The sequence below is a fragment of the Prionailurus bengalensis genome, chromosome B3 (genome assembly GCF_016509475.1).
Source record: "Prionailurus bengalensis isolate Pbe53 chromosome B3, Fcat_Pben_1.1_paternal_pri, whole genome shotgun sequence".
Lineage (NCBI taxonomy): Eukaryota > Metazoa > Chordata > Mammalia > Carnivora > Felidae > Prionailurus > Prionailurus bengalensis.
This window is the reverse complement of record NC_057355.1, coordinates 62336763-62354205: the sequence shown is the minus strand read 5'-3', so window position 1 is coordinate 62354205 and position 17443 is coordinate 62336763. Positions and strand designations below refer to the sequence as shown.

The window sequence follows — 17443 nt, the reverse complement described above, 5'->3', positions numbered from 1 at the left end:
GAACAATTACCGAAAGACATACAGATGGCCAACAGACATATGGAAAGAAGATCAACATCACTAATCAGGGAAATGCAAATCAAAACCACAATGAGATTATCACCCTACACCTGTCAGAATAGCTAGTGGCTAGTATCAAAAAGACAAGACAGGGGGTGCCTGGGTGGCTCAGTCGCTTAAGCGTCCGACTTCGGCTCAGGTCATGATCTTGCGGTTTGTGAGTTCAAGCCCCGCGTCAGGCTCTGTGCTGACAGCTTGGAGCCTGGAGCCTGATTCAGATTCTGTCTCTCGCTCTCTGCCCCTCCCCAACTTGTGCTCTATCAAATATAAATAAAATATTAAAAAAAATTTAAAAAAGACAAGACATAGGCATTGGCAAGAACATGGAAAAAAAGGAATCTTTGTGAACTGTTGGTAGGAATGCAAATTGGTCATCCAATGGAAAACAGCATGGAGGTTCCTCAAAAAAAAATAAAAACAAGAATCATACCATCCAATAATTCCACTACTGGGTATTTACCCAAAGAAAATAAAAACACTAATTCAAAAAGATACATGCATTCCTATGTTTACTGCAGCATTATTTATAGTAGCCAAGATACAGAAGCAACCTAAGTGTTCACTGATAGGTGAATAAATAAAAATGTGGCATATATATTTATATGTATATGTACATATGTATGTATGTATGTATGTATGTATGTATATGTATATGTGTGCATGTATGTGTATGTGCGGATATATATATATAAACTCTTCCCATCTGTGACAACGTAGATGAACCTAGAGGGCACTATGTTCAGTGAATTAAGTCAGACTGAAAAAGACAAATATCACATGATTTCATTCATAACTACAATCTGAAAAACAAAAAGCAGAATCAGACTTGTAAAGAGAAAAGACTGATGGTTGTCAGAGGGGAGGGTGATGGGGGTTGGGCAAAATGGGTAAAAGGGAGTGGGAAGTATAGGCTTCCAGTTATGGAATGAGTAAATCACAGAAATAATAGGTCCAACACAGGGAATCAGTCAATGATATTGTAATACCGTTATCCAGTAACAGATGGTAGCTACACTTGTGGCCATAATATAATGTATAGACATGTTGAATCACTATGTTGTACACCTGAAATATAATACTGTATGTCAGCTATACTCAAAAAAAAAAAAAAAGACAAACTATTTCAAGCACCAAATGCCTAGCACTGTACTTTATGAAGGAACTCTACGTTTATTCATTTTTTTTTTTAAGAGACAGAGAGCGAGAGAGCAGGGGAGGGACAGAGAGAGTAAGAAAGAAGTCTAAAAGCCAGATATCTTACTATTTATTACTTCTGCAGGTTTATAACCTTGAGCATGTTATTCAGTTTTCTGAACGTACTTTGGATGGTAAATAATTGCTGGAATGCTTTCAGGGCCTCAAATATGCTATTGCTTATTATGTACAAAGTGCCACACTTCTGACAAAAATCAGAAGTAACAGCACTCAAATAGTTGCCACTTAAAACTATTATTAATCTAATGTTAGTACGCAAAGAAAGGGAGTTTTTAAAGATAGGAACACTTCCAAGGAGCAACTGCATTATAAAAGGAACCACAAGAATTTAAAATGGTGCAGCCACTCTGGAAAATAGTTTGCCAGTTCCTCAAAAGGGTAAGTAAGCACAGAGTTATCATATCATACGACCCAGCAATTCCTCTTCTAGGGATATACCCAAGAGAAATGAAAACATGTCCACACCAAAAACGTGTATACAAATCTTCTTGGCAGCATTATTCATAACAGCCAAAAGTGGAAACAACTCATTTTTCATAGTTATCATTCATAAAAGCCAAAAAGTAGAAACAATCCAATTAATTCATTAAGTGCTACGTGGATCAGAACGTAAATGCAGTACGTTCATACTATGGAATCTTATTTGGCCATAAAAAGGAATAAAGTACAGGTACATGCTACTGAATGAACTCTGAAAACATGCTAAGCAAGAAGCTAGACGCAAAGGATCACATATCGTTCCATATGCATGAAATGTCTAGAACAGGCACATTTATAGTGACAAGTAGCTGCCTGGGGCTGAGGGGAATGGAGAAAATGAGAGGAAACAGCTAAGGGGATTGGGGTTTCTTTCTGGAGAAAACATTCTGGAATTATATAGTGACAACAGTTACACATCTCTATCAATATACTAAAAACCACTGAATTATACACTTTAAAAGGGTAAATATTTTTAGTATATGAAATACATTTCAATAAAGCTTTTATTACAACCACCACCATCAAGATCTAAACATAAAAGTAAGGGGTACCTGGTGGCCGATTTTGGCTCAGGTCATGATCTCACATTTTGTGGGTTCAGGCCCCGCATTGGGCTCTGTGCTGACAGCTCAGAGACTGGAGCCTGCTTCCAATTCTGTGTCTCCCTCTCTCTCTCTGCCCCTCTCCCACTTGCAGTCTGCCTCCTTCTCCCTCAAGAATAAATAAACACGAAGATAGATAGATAGATAGATAGATAGATAGATAGATAGATAGATAGATAAAAGTAAAATGATGTATGGGGCGCCTGGGGTAGCTCAGTTGGTTAAATGTCAGCTCAGGTCACAATCTCAGTTTGTGAGTTTGAGCCCCATATTGAGCTCTCTATGGTCAGCATGGAGCCTACTTGGGATCCTTCTCTCTACACTTCCCCTGCTTGTTCTCTCTCAAAAATAAATAAACATTAAAAAAAAAAAAAAAAAAGGATACTGACATATCTTCAATGAATGTTAACCAGAGGCTAAATACCCGACATGAAGGTCTGAGATTTCTCCTGAAACCTTTACCTCCTTGTCTTTACTATACTTATTCTGGTGAAGTTTCTTATATTTGTGCAGCCGCAACATGTTATGAAGTTCTTCTCTGCTGAGATTGAGTTCTTCCTCTTCTTCTTCTTCTTCATTGTCTTCACTCTGAGAATCTGCCTCACTGGACTCATCACTTAGCAGAATGCTCTGCAAATGGGAGGAAATGGAAATGGAATCTCTCGCTATGAAGTAATTCCGTTTATAATCCAAGCATTTTTCCCCAACACAAGGACAGAAATAGCTGGAAGACAGTCATTCCAGTTTCCCTTACATTATCCTTTACCAATCTAAGTGGAAAAGAAAAAGGTACCAGCTGAACCTAGTATGCATGAATTTGAGAGCAGTAACACATGGAAATGCTGTAAACAGCAACAAAGCTTGATATCACTAAGTACTTACACTTAACATAAGATATTTTAACTGTCAAATACCAAGGCAAAAAAACTAAAAACAAAGAAACAATCTATTGGGTATAAAGGAATATAGAAAGCAAGCTGTGATGGCTAATTAAGGAGAAACAACCCAAAAAATATTAATTGATTTTGATATTATCCAGATAATGAAATGTTATTCAGCCATGAAAAGGAAAGTAGTTCTGATCTGTGCCACAACATGAATGAACCTTGAAAACTATGCTAAGTGAAAGAAGCTAAGTACAAAGGACTGTGTATGATATGGACTTCACTTATATGAAATGTCCAGAATAGGCAAATCCATAGGGAAAGAAAACAGATTAGTGGCTGCCAGGGGTGGGGGAAGTAGAGAATGGGAAGTGACTGCTAATAAGTGCAGTTTCTTTTTTGGAATCATGAAAATATTCTGGAATTAGTGGTAAGGGCTACACAAAACTTTATGAATACACTAAAAATTACTAAATTATATACTTTAAAGGGTAGATTTTATGGCATATCAATTATATTTCGATTTTTACAAATGTGATAAGCTAAACAAAGATTTCTGCATTCCCGAGAGCCACGCTGATATGAAGCAAATTAGAACCTTTTAAAGGACTTAGTGATAACAATAAAAGAGTACCTTTAAATTACTTTGAGCTATTCACAGGAAAATTAAGCAATAGAGAAAATATTGGTTTCAATAGAAGAAATGCTAACTCAGTTGGGCCAATGACTGTTATCTTGTAAGAATATCAACAAGATTATACCATTTCCTTGCCTATGAACACTCACAGAAATTTACCAGACTAAAATACAAATTCCTTAACATGTCTGTTATACAAGACCCTACACAATCAGGTTCTTGAATCTCATCTTCTATCATCCCCTCTCATTGTGCTCCAGCCATACTAGCCTTCATTCTCCCCCAAACATACTGTGTTGCATCCTGTGTCAGGAAGTTTGCAATTGTGTTCCTTCTGACTGAAATGCTCTTATCTGAGGGGTGCCTGGGTGGTTTAGTGGGTTAAGTATCTGACTCTTGATTTCAGCTCAGGTCATGATCTCACAGTTCATGAGTTCGAGCCCCAGGTCAGGCTCTGCACTGACCAGGTGTAGCTTGTTTGGGATTCTCTCTCCCCACTCCCGCACTCTCTCTCAAACAATTTTAAAAAATGCTCTTATGTAAAACATTCACATAGCCCTGATAATTCAGAAATCAGCTGAAATGTTACCTCTTCAAAAAAAGCCATTTCTATTTCTTTGTTTATAGACATTACTCACTACCTCCCCCCATCTGAATGTAAGCTCTACAGGGCAGGAATGCTGTCTGTCTACAACAGTATCAGACAGATACGATGTATTCAATCACCATTTGTTGAACTACTCAGTAACTAATGAAAAGGACATTAATAACCCTGATGACACTGTGAGCCAGTGAGAGCAAAGATCTCATGTTTTTTTTACTCCTTGCTCTTCACAGTACTCTAAACTCAGAAATGATTGCTAAAGTGAACTTCATTGAGGCCTCTACATTTTTCTCCATGATCTCTTCAAAAAACTACACCCAGAATAGAAGACTCTTCTCTAGAAAAATCTCTGCCAATGTGCCAGAATGAGTCAATAACTTTCCTTTCTATTTGTAATTTTAGTAGGTTATTTGAATTATAAATATTTGCCTTATCTCTTACCTTTAGCCACTTTCTGCTTTTCTTCAACTTAGAGAAGTTATATAAATTCCCTTTGTCAGATTTTGATTCTGTGTGAAGAAACATAAAGAACAACAAAAAATGAAAGGACGACTGCCCCAAGAGAACGGATAGTCCAAAGAGGGACCTCATACCACACTGACCTGACTGCAGAACTCCATTCAGTGAGTATGTGTTTAACATTCCAGAATTGCCTGCTCCAGAAGTTTCACCAAGCAATGAATTTGGAGGTTCTTCCTTAACTTGTATTAAGGGATCCCCAGACTGGGGCAATAAAGGATTACTGTCATCCAGTCCATCTTCACTTTCATCACTATAAATTAAAGAATGATAAATCTACAATCACAGCTGACCCAGCAGAATATTTTCATTTATGGTTAGTAGACAGAAGAAATGGATCCTTTAAATAAGTTAATTGTGTTCTATTTGAAAGAAGGAAGAAAAAAATATCACACATACCAAAAACCATAAAATACATAAATGCTAAAACTAAAGAGATAATGGGAATCAGAAATGTGGTCAAACATTGGGAACATGTAATGGCATACCTAGAAATATTCCTGTTGAAGATGGCTGATGTCTGTCGCAAGAAATGGTCCAACCGGAGGGCCCTCTCCAGGTACTGAAGATAGAGGGGCTTTGCCAGCTCAGTGCAGCCGCCATCGTCCCCGGCACCCAACTCCGAGGCCATAGAACAAATCTGTCTTCATGCACAAGGGTCTCCGACTTCACGGCTAGAGAAGCAATAAAATAAGAATACTGTTTATTCTCCTTTTATTTTCCCTACATGCCATCAATGTGAAGAGAAACCAGACCTTCTAGAACACATGACAAGAAAATAGTAGTCTATAGAAAGATCTTAATAAAGTTTCTCAGTACGCACTGTTTCCTAATACAAAGGCAGAAGTGAAAAGAATGAGAACATCAAGGGGCACTTCGGCATATCAGTTGGTTAAACATCCAACTTCGACCCAGGTCATGATCCTGAGCTTCATGGGTTCAAGCCCCGCGTCGGGCTCTGTGCTGACAGCTTGGAGCCTGGAACCATGTCTCCCTCTCTGTCTGCCCCTCCCCTGCTTGCACTCTCTCTGTCTCCCAAAAATAAATAAACATTGAAAAAAATTTTTTTAAAGAACAAGAACATCAAAGTATAGAAATATTGTCATGTGTCACAACAAAATTCATATACTTCTTTGAAATAGTACCTTAAAATTTACACCTACTTCACTTCTGTCCTACAATTAACAATCATTCACAATTATCTAAAATCTACTTCACAAGCTCTCTCTTGTACACCTCATAGAGGACACTTGTTCTCAGCATCACCTTCAAAACAGCTGTTCCCTTTTTCGTTTTTTATTTACACTTGTACATGTGTGAGGTATTCCATTTATAAGGGAACAGATACATTAGCAGAGTATTTTACACACTTATAAACATTCTCTGAAAGTGTTAGAAATGATTTAGAAAAACGGAAGAGAGTATAAGAGTGAAAAACAAAGGTAAAGCCTGTGCATTTTTTTTTTTTTTGCTACCTTACGGTGTTAAAGGAAACCATAACATCTTGCAGTTGTCTTCTCTTTTTATTATAGTTCTTAGAAGTTTCCTAATATAATCTTTCTTCTTGAAGAAATGTTAAAAAATTCCCCCAGCTAATCTATAGATTGAATATAATCTCCAACAAAATCACACTTTTCTTTTTCAGAACCTGACAAGCTAATTCTTAAATTTATATATAAATGCAAAGAAACCAAAATAACTAGAGTAATTTTGAAAAAGAACTGGGTTGAACAATTTATGCTTCTTGACTTTAAAACATATTAAGGGTGCCTGGGTGGTTCAGTTGGTTAAGTGTGACTTTGGTTCAGGTCATAATCTCACAGTTCGTGGGTTCGAGCCCTGCATCGGGCTCTGTGCTGACAGCTCGGAGCCTGGAGCCTGCTTCAGATTCTGTGTCTCCCTCTCTCTCTGTTCCTCCCCTGCTCACACTCTGTCTCTCTCTCTCTCTCACTCTCTCAAAAATAAAGATTAAAAACAAATTTTAAAAAAACATATTAAGGGGCGCCTGGGTGGCGCAGTCGGTTAAGCGTCCGACTTCAACCAGGTCACGATCTCGCGGTCCGTGAGTTCGAGCCCCACGTCGGGCTCTGGGCTGATGGCTCAGAGCCTGGAGCCTGTTTCCGATTCTGTGTCTCCCTCTCTCTCTGCCCCTCCCCCGTTCATGCTCTGTCTCTCTCTGTCCCAAAAATAAATAAATGTTGAAAAAAAAAAATTAAAAAAAAAAAACAAAACATATTAAAAAGCCACAATAATCAGGTCAGTGTGATAATGGCATAAAGATATCACATAGACCAACAGAACAAACCTGAAAATCCAGAAATAACCCTATACATTTACAATCAATTTTCAGTGAAGGTGATAAGGTGGTTGAATGGAAGAACAGACAGTCTTTTCAACTGGATATCCACTTACAAAAAGATTAATTTAAACCTTTACCTTACACTATGCATAAAAATTAACTCAAATGGATCAGAGACCTAGTAAACCCCAAACTATAAATTTTCTACCAAAAAACACCAGGAGAAAATCTTCATGATCTTGGTTAATCAAAAAGTCTTTGGATATGACATCAAAAGCACAATCCATTAAAAAAAAAATGCTGATAATTAGGCCACGAACACTTAAAACTTTTGGAATTCAAGCAGTATTAGCAAAAAGATAAAAACAAGCCACAGGAGAAGAAAATATCTGCAAGTTGTGTATCTGATAAAGGACTTGTATACAAATATCTAGTTATAAAGTCATGGAAATGCAAAGTATAACATAGAGAATACAGTCAATAATATCTTAGTAACAGTAACAGATAGTGACTACAGCCAACAGAGTGAGCACTAAGTAATGTGTAGAACTGTCAAATCACTATGTTGCATACCTGACGCTAATATAACATTGTATATCAACTATACTTCAATATAAAAAATAATTACATGAATATTCATGAAAAGGCTGTAAAACTAACGAACAATAAATTGCTGTGGAAATCTAAAAAAAGGAATAATAATTTTAAGATAATATCTAACTTTTCTATATATCCTCTAAAGATCTGCCTTCTCTACTTCAGGGAATCTTTTAAGAATAAAACAGTAAGTATATGTGAAAAGGCTTTATAAGAAATACCAGCGTATTGGGGCACCTGGGTGGCTCACTCAGTTAAGTGTGCAACTCTTGATCACGGCTCAGGTCGAGATCTTGCTTTCAGGAGATCAAGCCCCATGTCGGGCTCTGCACTGACACCATGGAGCCTGTTTGGGATTCTCTCTCCTCTCTCTCTCTCAGCCCCTCCCCTGCTGGTGCCCTAAGTAAATTAAATTAAAATTTTTTAAAAACGCCAGAGTATTTTCAAACAGTGTATGTTCAAATATTCAGAGTTGGAAGGGATCATAGAGATTATGTAGTCCAACTGGGTCATTTTACAGATGAGGAAACTAAAACCATAAAGATTAAATAATTTGTTCACAATCACTGAGCTCTTTTGCAGAGCCAGGTTTCCTGGTTCCTAAACCGGTCTTTTTTTAATCTCAGCAAACTGTCTCTCCAGACAGGATCTACCACTCAGTTTGCTCAGGTTTATACTTTGGTGTTAAAAACAACACAATCCCAAGAACCAAATATTTTCAAAGCACCAATTCTTCAGAGTATAAAAATAAACACATTTTGAAAAAGCAAGACAATTTAAACAAAATGCACAAGGATTACAGGTGACTTTAAAATTTTACTTGCATTATTTGAAATATCTTTCTAGAAACCATTCTTGCTCACTGAGGTGCAGGGTTTTGTAAAAGCATTAACAACTAGGATTTATGTTAAGCTAAACAGATTAGTCCTTAGTTCAAGGTCAATAAATGGCCAATATAAGCTGTCAATAACCACCATTTTTTTTAATTTTTTTTTTTCAACGTTTATTTATTTTTGGGACAGAGAGAGACAGAGCATGAACGGGGCAGGGGCAGAGAGAGAGAGAGACACAGAATCGGAAACAGGCTCCAGGCTCTGAGCCATCAGCCCAGAGCCCGACACGGGGCTCGAACTCCCGGACCGCGAGATCGTGACCTGGTTGAAGTCGGACGCTTAACCGACTGCGCCACCCAGGCGCCCCAAATAACTACCATTTTTTAGCTGATTTCATTACAAAGACACTAACACAGAATAACAGGTTAATAGTAGAATAGCCTTACCTAAAGTTCAATTCAATATTGTTTTTAAAATTTAGACTTAGAATTATTAAAGAAGAAATGGTCAATAGGGCGCCTGGGTGTCTCCGTCGGTTAAGTGTCCGACTTCGGCTCAGGTCATGATTTCATGGTTCGCGAATTCGAGCCCCACATCGGGCTCTGTGATGACAGGTCAGAGCCTGGAGCCTGCTTCAGATTCTGTGTCTCCTTCTATCTCTATCCCTCCCCCAACTTGTGCTCTGTCTCTGTCTCTCAAAAATAAATAAATGTAAAAAAAAATTTTTCTTTTAAATAAAAAAAAAAAAAAAGAAACGGTCATAATTTTTAGTTGAAATAGGCAGGCAACAAATTAATTTGTTTATAGTGTTTGCATGTTGGAAGAAAACCATTTTGGATGCTAGGTTGAAACTACTGTGTGTTCACTCAAAACAGAATCTCCCTGGCAGAATTTATAACAAGGGTGGCAAGGCTTGAAGCTCATAAAGCTAAGATTCTGAACTGTTCTGATAGCAAAAATCTTCACTATATAACCTATTTAATCTAAACGTTGTATTCAGGTGAATTATATCAGGAAGTGTTACTAGGTTTCAATGGGGGGGGGGGCAGACTTGTAGCCACAATATATAAAGAACTCCTACAACAACTCAGTAAGAAGACAACTAAAAAATGGGCAAAAGACTTTGAATACACATTTCACAGAGAAAGATACACAAATGGCTAATAGCACATAAAGATGCTCAACATCAAAAAAATGCAAATCAAAATGGCAGTGAACCACACTATACTCACCAGAATGGCTATAATAAAAAAGATAGATTATAACAACTGTTTGGGAGGATGTGGAAAAACTAAAGTCTTCATACACTGCTGGTTAAAATATGTAATATTACAGGGGCACTTGGGTGGCTCAGTTGAGCATCTGCCCCTTGATTTCGGTTCCGGTCATGATCTCACAGTTCGTGGGTTCGAGCCCTGCATCGGACTCTGTGCTGACACTGCAGAGCCTGCTTGGGATTCTCTGTCTCTCTTTCTCTCTGCCCCTTCACCACTTGCGCTCTCTCTCCCTCAAAATAAACATTTTTTTTTTTAAAGTAAAATACTATAATCACTATAGAAAACAGCTGGGCACTTTCTTAAAATTTAAAACATAGAACTACCCATATGACCTAGCACTTCTACTCCTAGTTATTTACTCAAGAAAAATAAAACCACGTGTCTACCCACAGCTTTTAATGTGAACGTTCAGTGGCATTATTCCTAATAGTCAAAAAGCAAAACAATCCAAATGTTTATCAACCAGTGAATAAACAAAATACATATCCACACAATGGAGTATTATCAGCAATAAAAAGGAATGAACAATTGATACATACAACAACATGAATGGACCTCAAAAACATTATGCTGAGTTAAAAAAAAAAAAAAAAAAAAAAGGCCAGACAGAAAAGACCACATATTATAGAATTCCACTTACATGAAATAACCACTAAAGGAAATCTATGGAGTCTGGAAGTACATTAGTGGTTGGCTGTGTATGCAAAAGGAGACTGATTGCAAATGGATATGAGACTTCTTTTTTAGGGAAAGAGGAAATGTACTAAACACATGCTGTATTGTTGGTTATACAATTCTGTAAGTTTGTTTAAAATCAATGAACTATACATTTATATGAGGTAAATTTCATATGTAAAATAGTAGTCTTTGTTAACACAAAAAGAAAAGTTCTTTTTTATAAGGCTTTAATAGGTTCTACTTTTCATTGTGGGAACTAACATGCACCCACTGCAAAAGATTTCAAGGAAACGCTTTTAAAAATACAGCAAAATTCTCCAAGAGAATATATGTAATTCATCTTGATGTACATACCTATAAATTAAAGCATATAAAATTGCTAATTGGCCTCTTCCTAAGGTTTTACTAAAAAATAAGTGATCTCATTGTGTCTGGCTAGCTCAGTCGTTGAAGCGTGTGACTCTTGATCTCAGAATTGTGAGTTGCAGCCCCACATTGGGTACAGAGATAACTTAAAAATAAAATCTTTTAAAAAAATAACTGACCTTATGTATTTATTTTGGCTGGTAATGAAAATGGTCCTAATTAAGGAGGTTTGCAAGTATGACTACAAAGTAATACTGGGTGATTCAAAAAGAACTATTTTCAAATATAATTCCTCAGTAACTAAGCTGTACACGAACATGAAATCAAAACCAATTTGTCCAAGAAAGACCAAAGTTACTTCTATTACAATGCTCAATAATATGTGGCCCCATGTGACTCCCAGTATGCATCAATCCTGTAGTCTGATTCTCCCAGAATGACTTTGTAAAATATCACCATTGATGGCAGAAATATCAAGCATGATGCACTCTCTTATTTCCACAAGTCTAAAAAAGAGAAGTTGCTACAAGTATGAAGTTTCTGACATATCTCCACAAGAAGTAGTCTTATCATGATACCTGGAAAGTAAGGGAATATTTTTAAAGTATTCAATTAGATTCCTTTTATTGTGGTAAAATATACATAACCTAAAATTTACCACTTTAATCATTTTTAAGTGTTCAGTGGCATCAAGTACATTCACAGACTGGTGCCAATCATCCATCAACACCATCCTCCATTATTTTTTAATCGCCTTTAAGATTGGTGGCCTCTCTATTCAACCCAAATGCCTTGGCCATCTGTTAAAAGGGGCTTCTCTGAGGCACCTGGCTTGCTCAGTCAGTAGGGCCTGCAACTCTTGATGTCAGGGTTGTTAAGTTCAAGCCCCACAATGGGTACAACAATTACTTAAAACTAAAATCTGGGGGTAAAAAAAAGCAGCTGCTTCTCTAATAACCTATACTTTCATCTCCTACATTTGTCTCTTACTCTCCACAAAGAAACAACAGGGCCATGCTAACCTGACCCACCAGCTGTTATCCAACTTCAACAGAGCACAAGACATTTCTAAACAACCGTTTAACCCACCTCTTATCAATTGTTTCTCATTCTCTACAAAGACTATTGCAGTTTCTCTCTTCCTCAAAATTATAAACTCATTCTCTCTTTCTTGGAAGGGCTTGAGGAGCAAATCTCTCCAATCTTTTCTATTCCACTGTAGTTCATTCTTTTCTGTACTTTTTCCTTGTAGTATTTGAGTCACAAATAAAAGCCACAAAAAAAGACTATCAGTCTACATTTGTTAACTCTTCAGTCAAGGTGACTCTACATACTGATGCACAGACAGGACTACTTCATTATGTCATCCACTGTGGGTCATGCCCATGCAGTCACATTTTAAAATACATACAATAGGGGCGCCTGGGTGGCACAGTCAGTTAAGCGTCTGACTTCAGCCAGGTCACGATCTCGCGGTCCGTGAGTTCAAGCCCCGCGTCGGGCTCTGGGCTGATGGCTCAGAGCCTGGAGCCTGTTTCCGATTCTGTGTCTCCCTCTCTCTCTGCCCCTCCCCCGTTCATGCTCTGTCTCTCTCTGTCCCAAAAATAAATAAACGTTGAAAAAAAAAATTTTTTTTAAATACATACAATACACATATTATTATAAGTTACTTTATTTTTTCCAATGTCGTATAATTGGAGCATTATACTGCCTTTTAAATTTATATACACATAGGTGCGCCTGGGTGGCTCAGTCGGTTAAGCGTCCAACTTCGGCTCAGGTCATGATCTCATGGTTCATGAGTTCGAGCCCCATATTGGGCTCCGTGCTGACAGCTCAGAGCCTGGAGCCTGCTTCGGATTCTGTGTCTCCCTCTCTCTGCCCCTCGCCTGCTCATGCTCTGTCTCTCTCTGTCTCTCAAAAATAAATAAATGTTAAATTTTTTTAAATTTATATTTACATATAAATTTATATATACTTTTATACAAAATATTATCTGAAGATTTCATTTCAGGATAGAAAAGAGAATACTATAAAGCATTTTCATAAAAAGGGAGAGTTGGGTCTGAAAAGGATGAAAGACCCACTGTCTCTGATAAAGCACTATTTATCAAAATGGATAAACAGAAGTCAATATTGTTGGCTAACACTTACTTCTGGATACTCTCCAGGTCTCTGACAACTTCTTGGACTAATCCTTCCTTCCCTCCTTAATGGAAACTTTATTCTATATGTGGAGTCTACTACAGTTCTATCATCTATCCTTATCCTTTAGAAAATCTCACCTACTTCCAAATTTGGATTAATACCGCTGTATATGGCTGACTTTCTGGCTTCCATCTTACAAAGTACACAATCCATATTTCTAGATGCTTGTTGGATTCTATCTTTGATATACCACTGAACCCTTCAAACTCAAAACTTCTCATCTGCCCCTATACCAGCTAGTTCATCTGTCTTTCCTATTTATACAACAGTTAGCTATTCAGACTCAAAATCTGTTAATCATTTTTACATCACTCTAGACTTCTCTGTTTACAATCTCCACGTCTACTTAATTCTTCTCTAGGGATGATGTCTGGAATCTGTCCTTGTTTTTATTTAGGTTCTTATCATCTCACACCTAGATTACTGCTTCCTAATTTGGCATCCCACCTCCAGGTTCTTCTCGCTCTAATCCACCCTCACAGCAACTGCCAGATCAGTATTCCCAAAACATTGCTCTGATTATGTTGTTATCCCTCAACAGCTTTCCAAAATTCAATAAAGTCTAAATTCCTCTGCCTGAAACTCAAAGACCTTTATCATCTGGCTCCAACTTACCTTTCCAATTTAATCTTTTACTACCTTCTTACACTCCAGACAAGTTAAGAATACCCTGAAGATGTCTCTTAACTTCCTGTCAGACCCATCCCAATCTTCAAGTGTTCTTTAAAATTTATCTGACCACATACTGCCATTTCAAAGACTGAAAGGACTATTAATATATGCTGTTAGAGCCAATTCACCATTGTTTGGCCTGCTTCATACCCTGAACTCTGGCTCTTTAAACCTGGTTATCCTCCAACTGGACTCTGATCATACTTCAGAAGCCCTGACTACAGTTTGACATCCATGGTAGTGTCTACTCCTAAATCATACTCACATACATCATATTTCCTCACCTGTGTACCCATGTGTGATCCTAGAATGACTGCTTTGCACTGTCTAGCTACTGCAATGTCTTTATGGAAGCTGCCTTGCGTTTGTCCTACAAATTATGTTTCTGTAGGAAAAGTCTTACCAAGTTGAACCAAAATCCTTCAAAGACAAAATGAAATATCTCATTGCAGGAAACACTCATAGATTATTCCCAAGTAAGACTATTCTCTCTTCTCTGAAGTTCTAAATGGTTGAAAGCCTGGCACTTACATGATAATACAGTCTACTTACTGTATACATGCATGCCTTATTTCTCTTCCTAAACTATAAACTATTTGAGCAGATAGTCCCTATCTCATGAATCTATTTTGGTTCTAGTATTTACAAATGACCATATTAATTTGCTTTTTCATGCAAATTAAAAATCAAAGGTCAAAGCTACAAAACTCTAGTTCTTTTTGTTGTTATTTATTTATTGAGCAGGAAAGCATGTGTGAGCGGGAAGGGAGAGAGAGACAGGGAGAGAGAATCTCAAGCATGCTCCGTGCTGAGAGCATGAAGCCTGACACAGGGCTCAAACTCACGAACTGTTAGATCATGACTGGAGACGAAATCGAGAACTGGATGCTTAGCCAACTGAGCCACCCAGGAGCCCCCAAAACTCTATTTCTGCTACATTCTACATAAAGATCATCTATAGTCCATGACCATATGAGGCCTCTACTCCATCCTGGACACATGACTTGGGGGATGAAAGCTTGAATAAAACAAATGAAAAGATACGAAAGTAGTCAAGTAACAGAAAGTTAAGCAGAATGGGTTCAAACCTTCATTATCCACACTTGCTGAACAGGAGAATGCATGTACTAAAAATCTTTTAGGCAATTCCACATAAAAATAATCTCAGACAAGCTTTAGATAAGAGGTAAGAGGAGAGCAAGGTGTTACTGCTAGACAAGAATCTGAAGGATACCTGCACCAAATGCCAATGCTAACCAGAGGACAGGATTTTTATCTTCTCCCAAATGATAAGCCCGACAAAGATAACTACTTGGAGAGAAAGTCACCCTATCTCTAGATGGAGATGAGCTAAGAAGCACTGTTCAAATGATAGCCTAAACAGCTTTTAGTTTGGTTTAAAAATTTTTTCTTTCAATTTTTAAAGAGAGAAGAGTTGGCTTTTTACCTTTTTGTCCAACAGCAATGGTAAGAACGTGATATATAATGACCACTTCATAAAGTACTACAAACTGCAATGATGGCCATTAACAATTATTTGTCTTAAGACCTACCCATTTAAACTTTGCATGCTTAAATCTATTTTCACCTCTGATTCCCTCTTTATAGACCATGCCCAAAATTGGTTTCATACCAATCATTTGGAGAAGCACTTCCCAAAGTTTGCTTCTCTGAATACTAGGATCAAGATATTGGAGCACCTGGCTGGCTCAGTCAGTACAGTGCACGATTCTTGATCTCAGGGTTGGAAGTTTGAACTGCATGGTGGGTACAGAGATCACTTAAAAATAAAATCTTTAGGTGGCTGGCAGTTGAGTGTCCGACTTCAGTTCAGGTCATGATCTCTCTGTTCATGGATTTGAACCCTGCATGGGCTCTGCACTGACAGCAGGGAGCCTGCCTGGGATTCTCCCTCTCTCTTTGTCCCTCCCCCACTCACACTCTATCTCTCCCAAAATAAAACGAACTTAAAAAAAAATAACATAATAAAAAATTTTTAAATAAAGTCTTTAAAAAATATACTAAATGTCCATTAATACTGAAAATATTAAAGCATTAAAGTTAGGCCTAAGATTTTTTAGTCTTCAATATGCTAATGTGCTCATAATCTCTCTCTAAAAGGCATTCCAAACTTATTTGACTTTTTTAGCAAAATACCAATCAAAATAGCTCAGAGAAGACTAGATAGGGCATCAATGATTCAGTCAAATATCTAAATAAAGAGTTCAATTATATCTGCCTTTAAGAAGTAATTCCTAAATTTGCCAAAACTAATACAGAAAAGGCCAAATAAAGTTATAGCTCTAAGGAACAGAACTATAGCTATGAAGCATTTGCAGGACTAAAGACAGCCTGTAGGTTACAGGCTGTAGCTTATACAAAAGGCCAAACATTCAGGGAACAAAATAACTGAATTTCCCACCTCAGCTCCCCTATAACTCAGACACTCTATAGCCCAAACTAGTTGTGACTGAAAGTGATCTACTGCATCAGATCCACAGGTTATACTGATAATTTGTAGGACTATGGCACAAATAGCAGGACCAGGCCAAGTAAATGAACTTCGTATTATTTTCATAAATGGAAATAAGACCAAAAAGTGACATATAATTTTCATATGAACATTAAGAGTAACATTTCATTCACTCAGGCATTCAATTGCTGAACTCTAAAGTGCAGTGTAGAAAAAATTGTTTCCTTCAGAATTCAGTTTAATAGAAGAGATAAGACTCAAATAACAATAAAAAAATACACTTGGGAAGTCACTTAAAAGATATACAGATAATGTGCCATTGGAGTTTAGGAAAAAAATGATTACTTGTTGAGTGTTAGATCACGTTAAGTGTCACAATAAATTTGTCTCCAACTATAAATTCTTGGGAAGAAGAGTCCTTTATTCTGAGGTGGATAGTTTTCCTAAAAATTTGAAAGTTAAAATGTCTTTATTGTAAGCCATAATGGTGATATTAGTGTTTTGTTTTGTTAAATGTCCTTACTTAGAAAAAAAGAAAAAAAAAAAAAAAAAGGGCCAGCATATCTGTCAGTCCCTAAAATTATTTGGAAATTTTACTGGACCAGGAAATCCAAATTGCTAGGAACCAATCACTGGCTTAGCTAGTTGACCTCTGACAAGTGGGACATACAGACTCACTTCTGGGCTCTGCCTTCCGACAGTCGTGACTTTCAGCTAATGCACTTTGGTGGGTTTCAGGCTCCCTATTCCAAATGTGGGGAGACTTGTCCTGGCCTAAGCTCTCCCCAGGAATGTTTTAAGGACACATTTTAAGAAACTAAAGACCTTTAGGAAAGGAGGAGTTCGATAAATATACGATATTGTGGCTCCTTTATAAAAAAAACAAAACAAAACCAAAAAAAAAGGTGGGGGTGCGTGGGTGGCTCGATCAGTTAAGCATCTGACTCTTGATTTCAGCTCAGGTCATGATCTCACTGCTACTGAGTTCAAGCCATGTGTCAGACTCTGCACTTATAGCATGCAGCCTGCTTGGGATTCT

The 17443-nt window shown here is 37.4% G+C and overlaps 1 protein-coding gene across 7 annotated transcripts in view; it reads right to left on the bottom strand.

The window, feature by feature from the left end:
- Positions 1-17443, bottom strand: part of INO80 (INO80 complex ATPase subunit) — a 139256-nt gene that overhangs the window by 104977 nt on the left and 16836 nt on the right. For 4 of the 7 annotated variants that reach the window (XM_043555620.1, XM_043555621.1, XM_043555622.1 and 1 more), the window contains exons 2-4: positions 5490-5675; positions 4924-5254; positions 2820-2987 (exon numbers count right to left, since the gene is read on the bottom strand). In XM_043555620.1, the coding sequence (XP_043411555.1) occupies positions 2820-2987; positions 4924-5254; positions 5490-5632 (642 nt within the window). In that variant the 5' untranslated portion in view covers positions 5633-5675. The remainder of the gene's footprint in view (positions 1-2819; positions 2988-4923; positions 5255-5489; positions 5676-17443) is intronic. The other 3 variants (XM_043555624.1, XM_043555625.1, XM_043555627.1) reach the window with 1 other exon arrangement.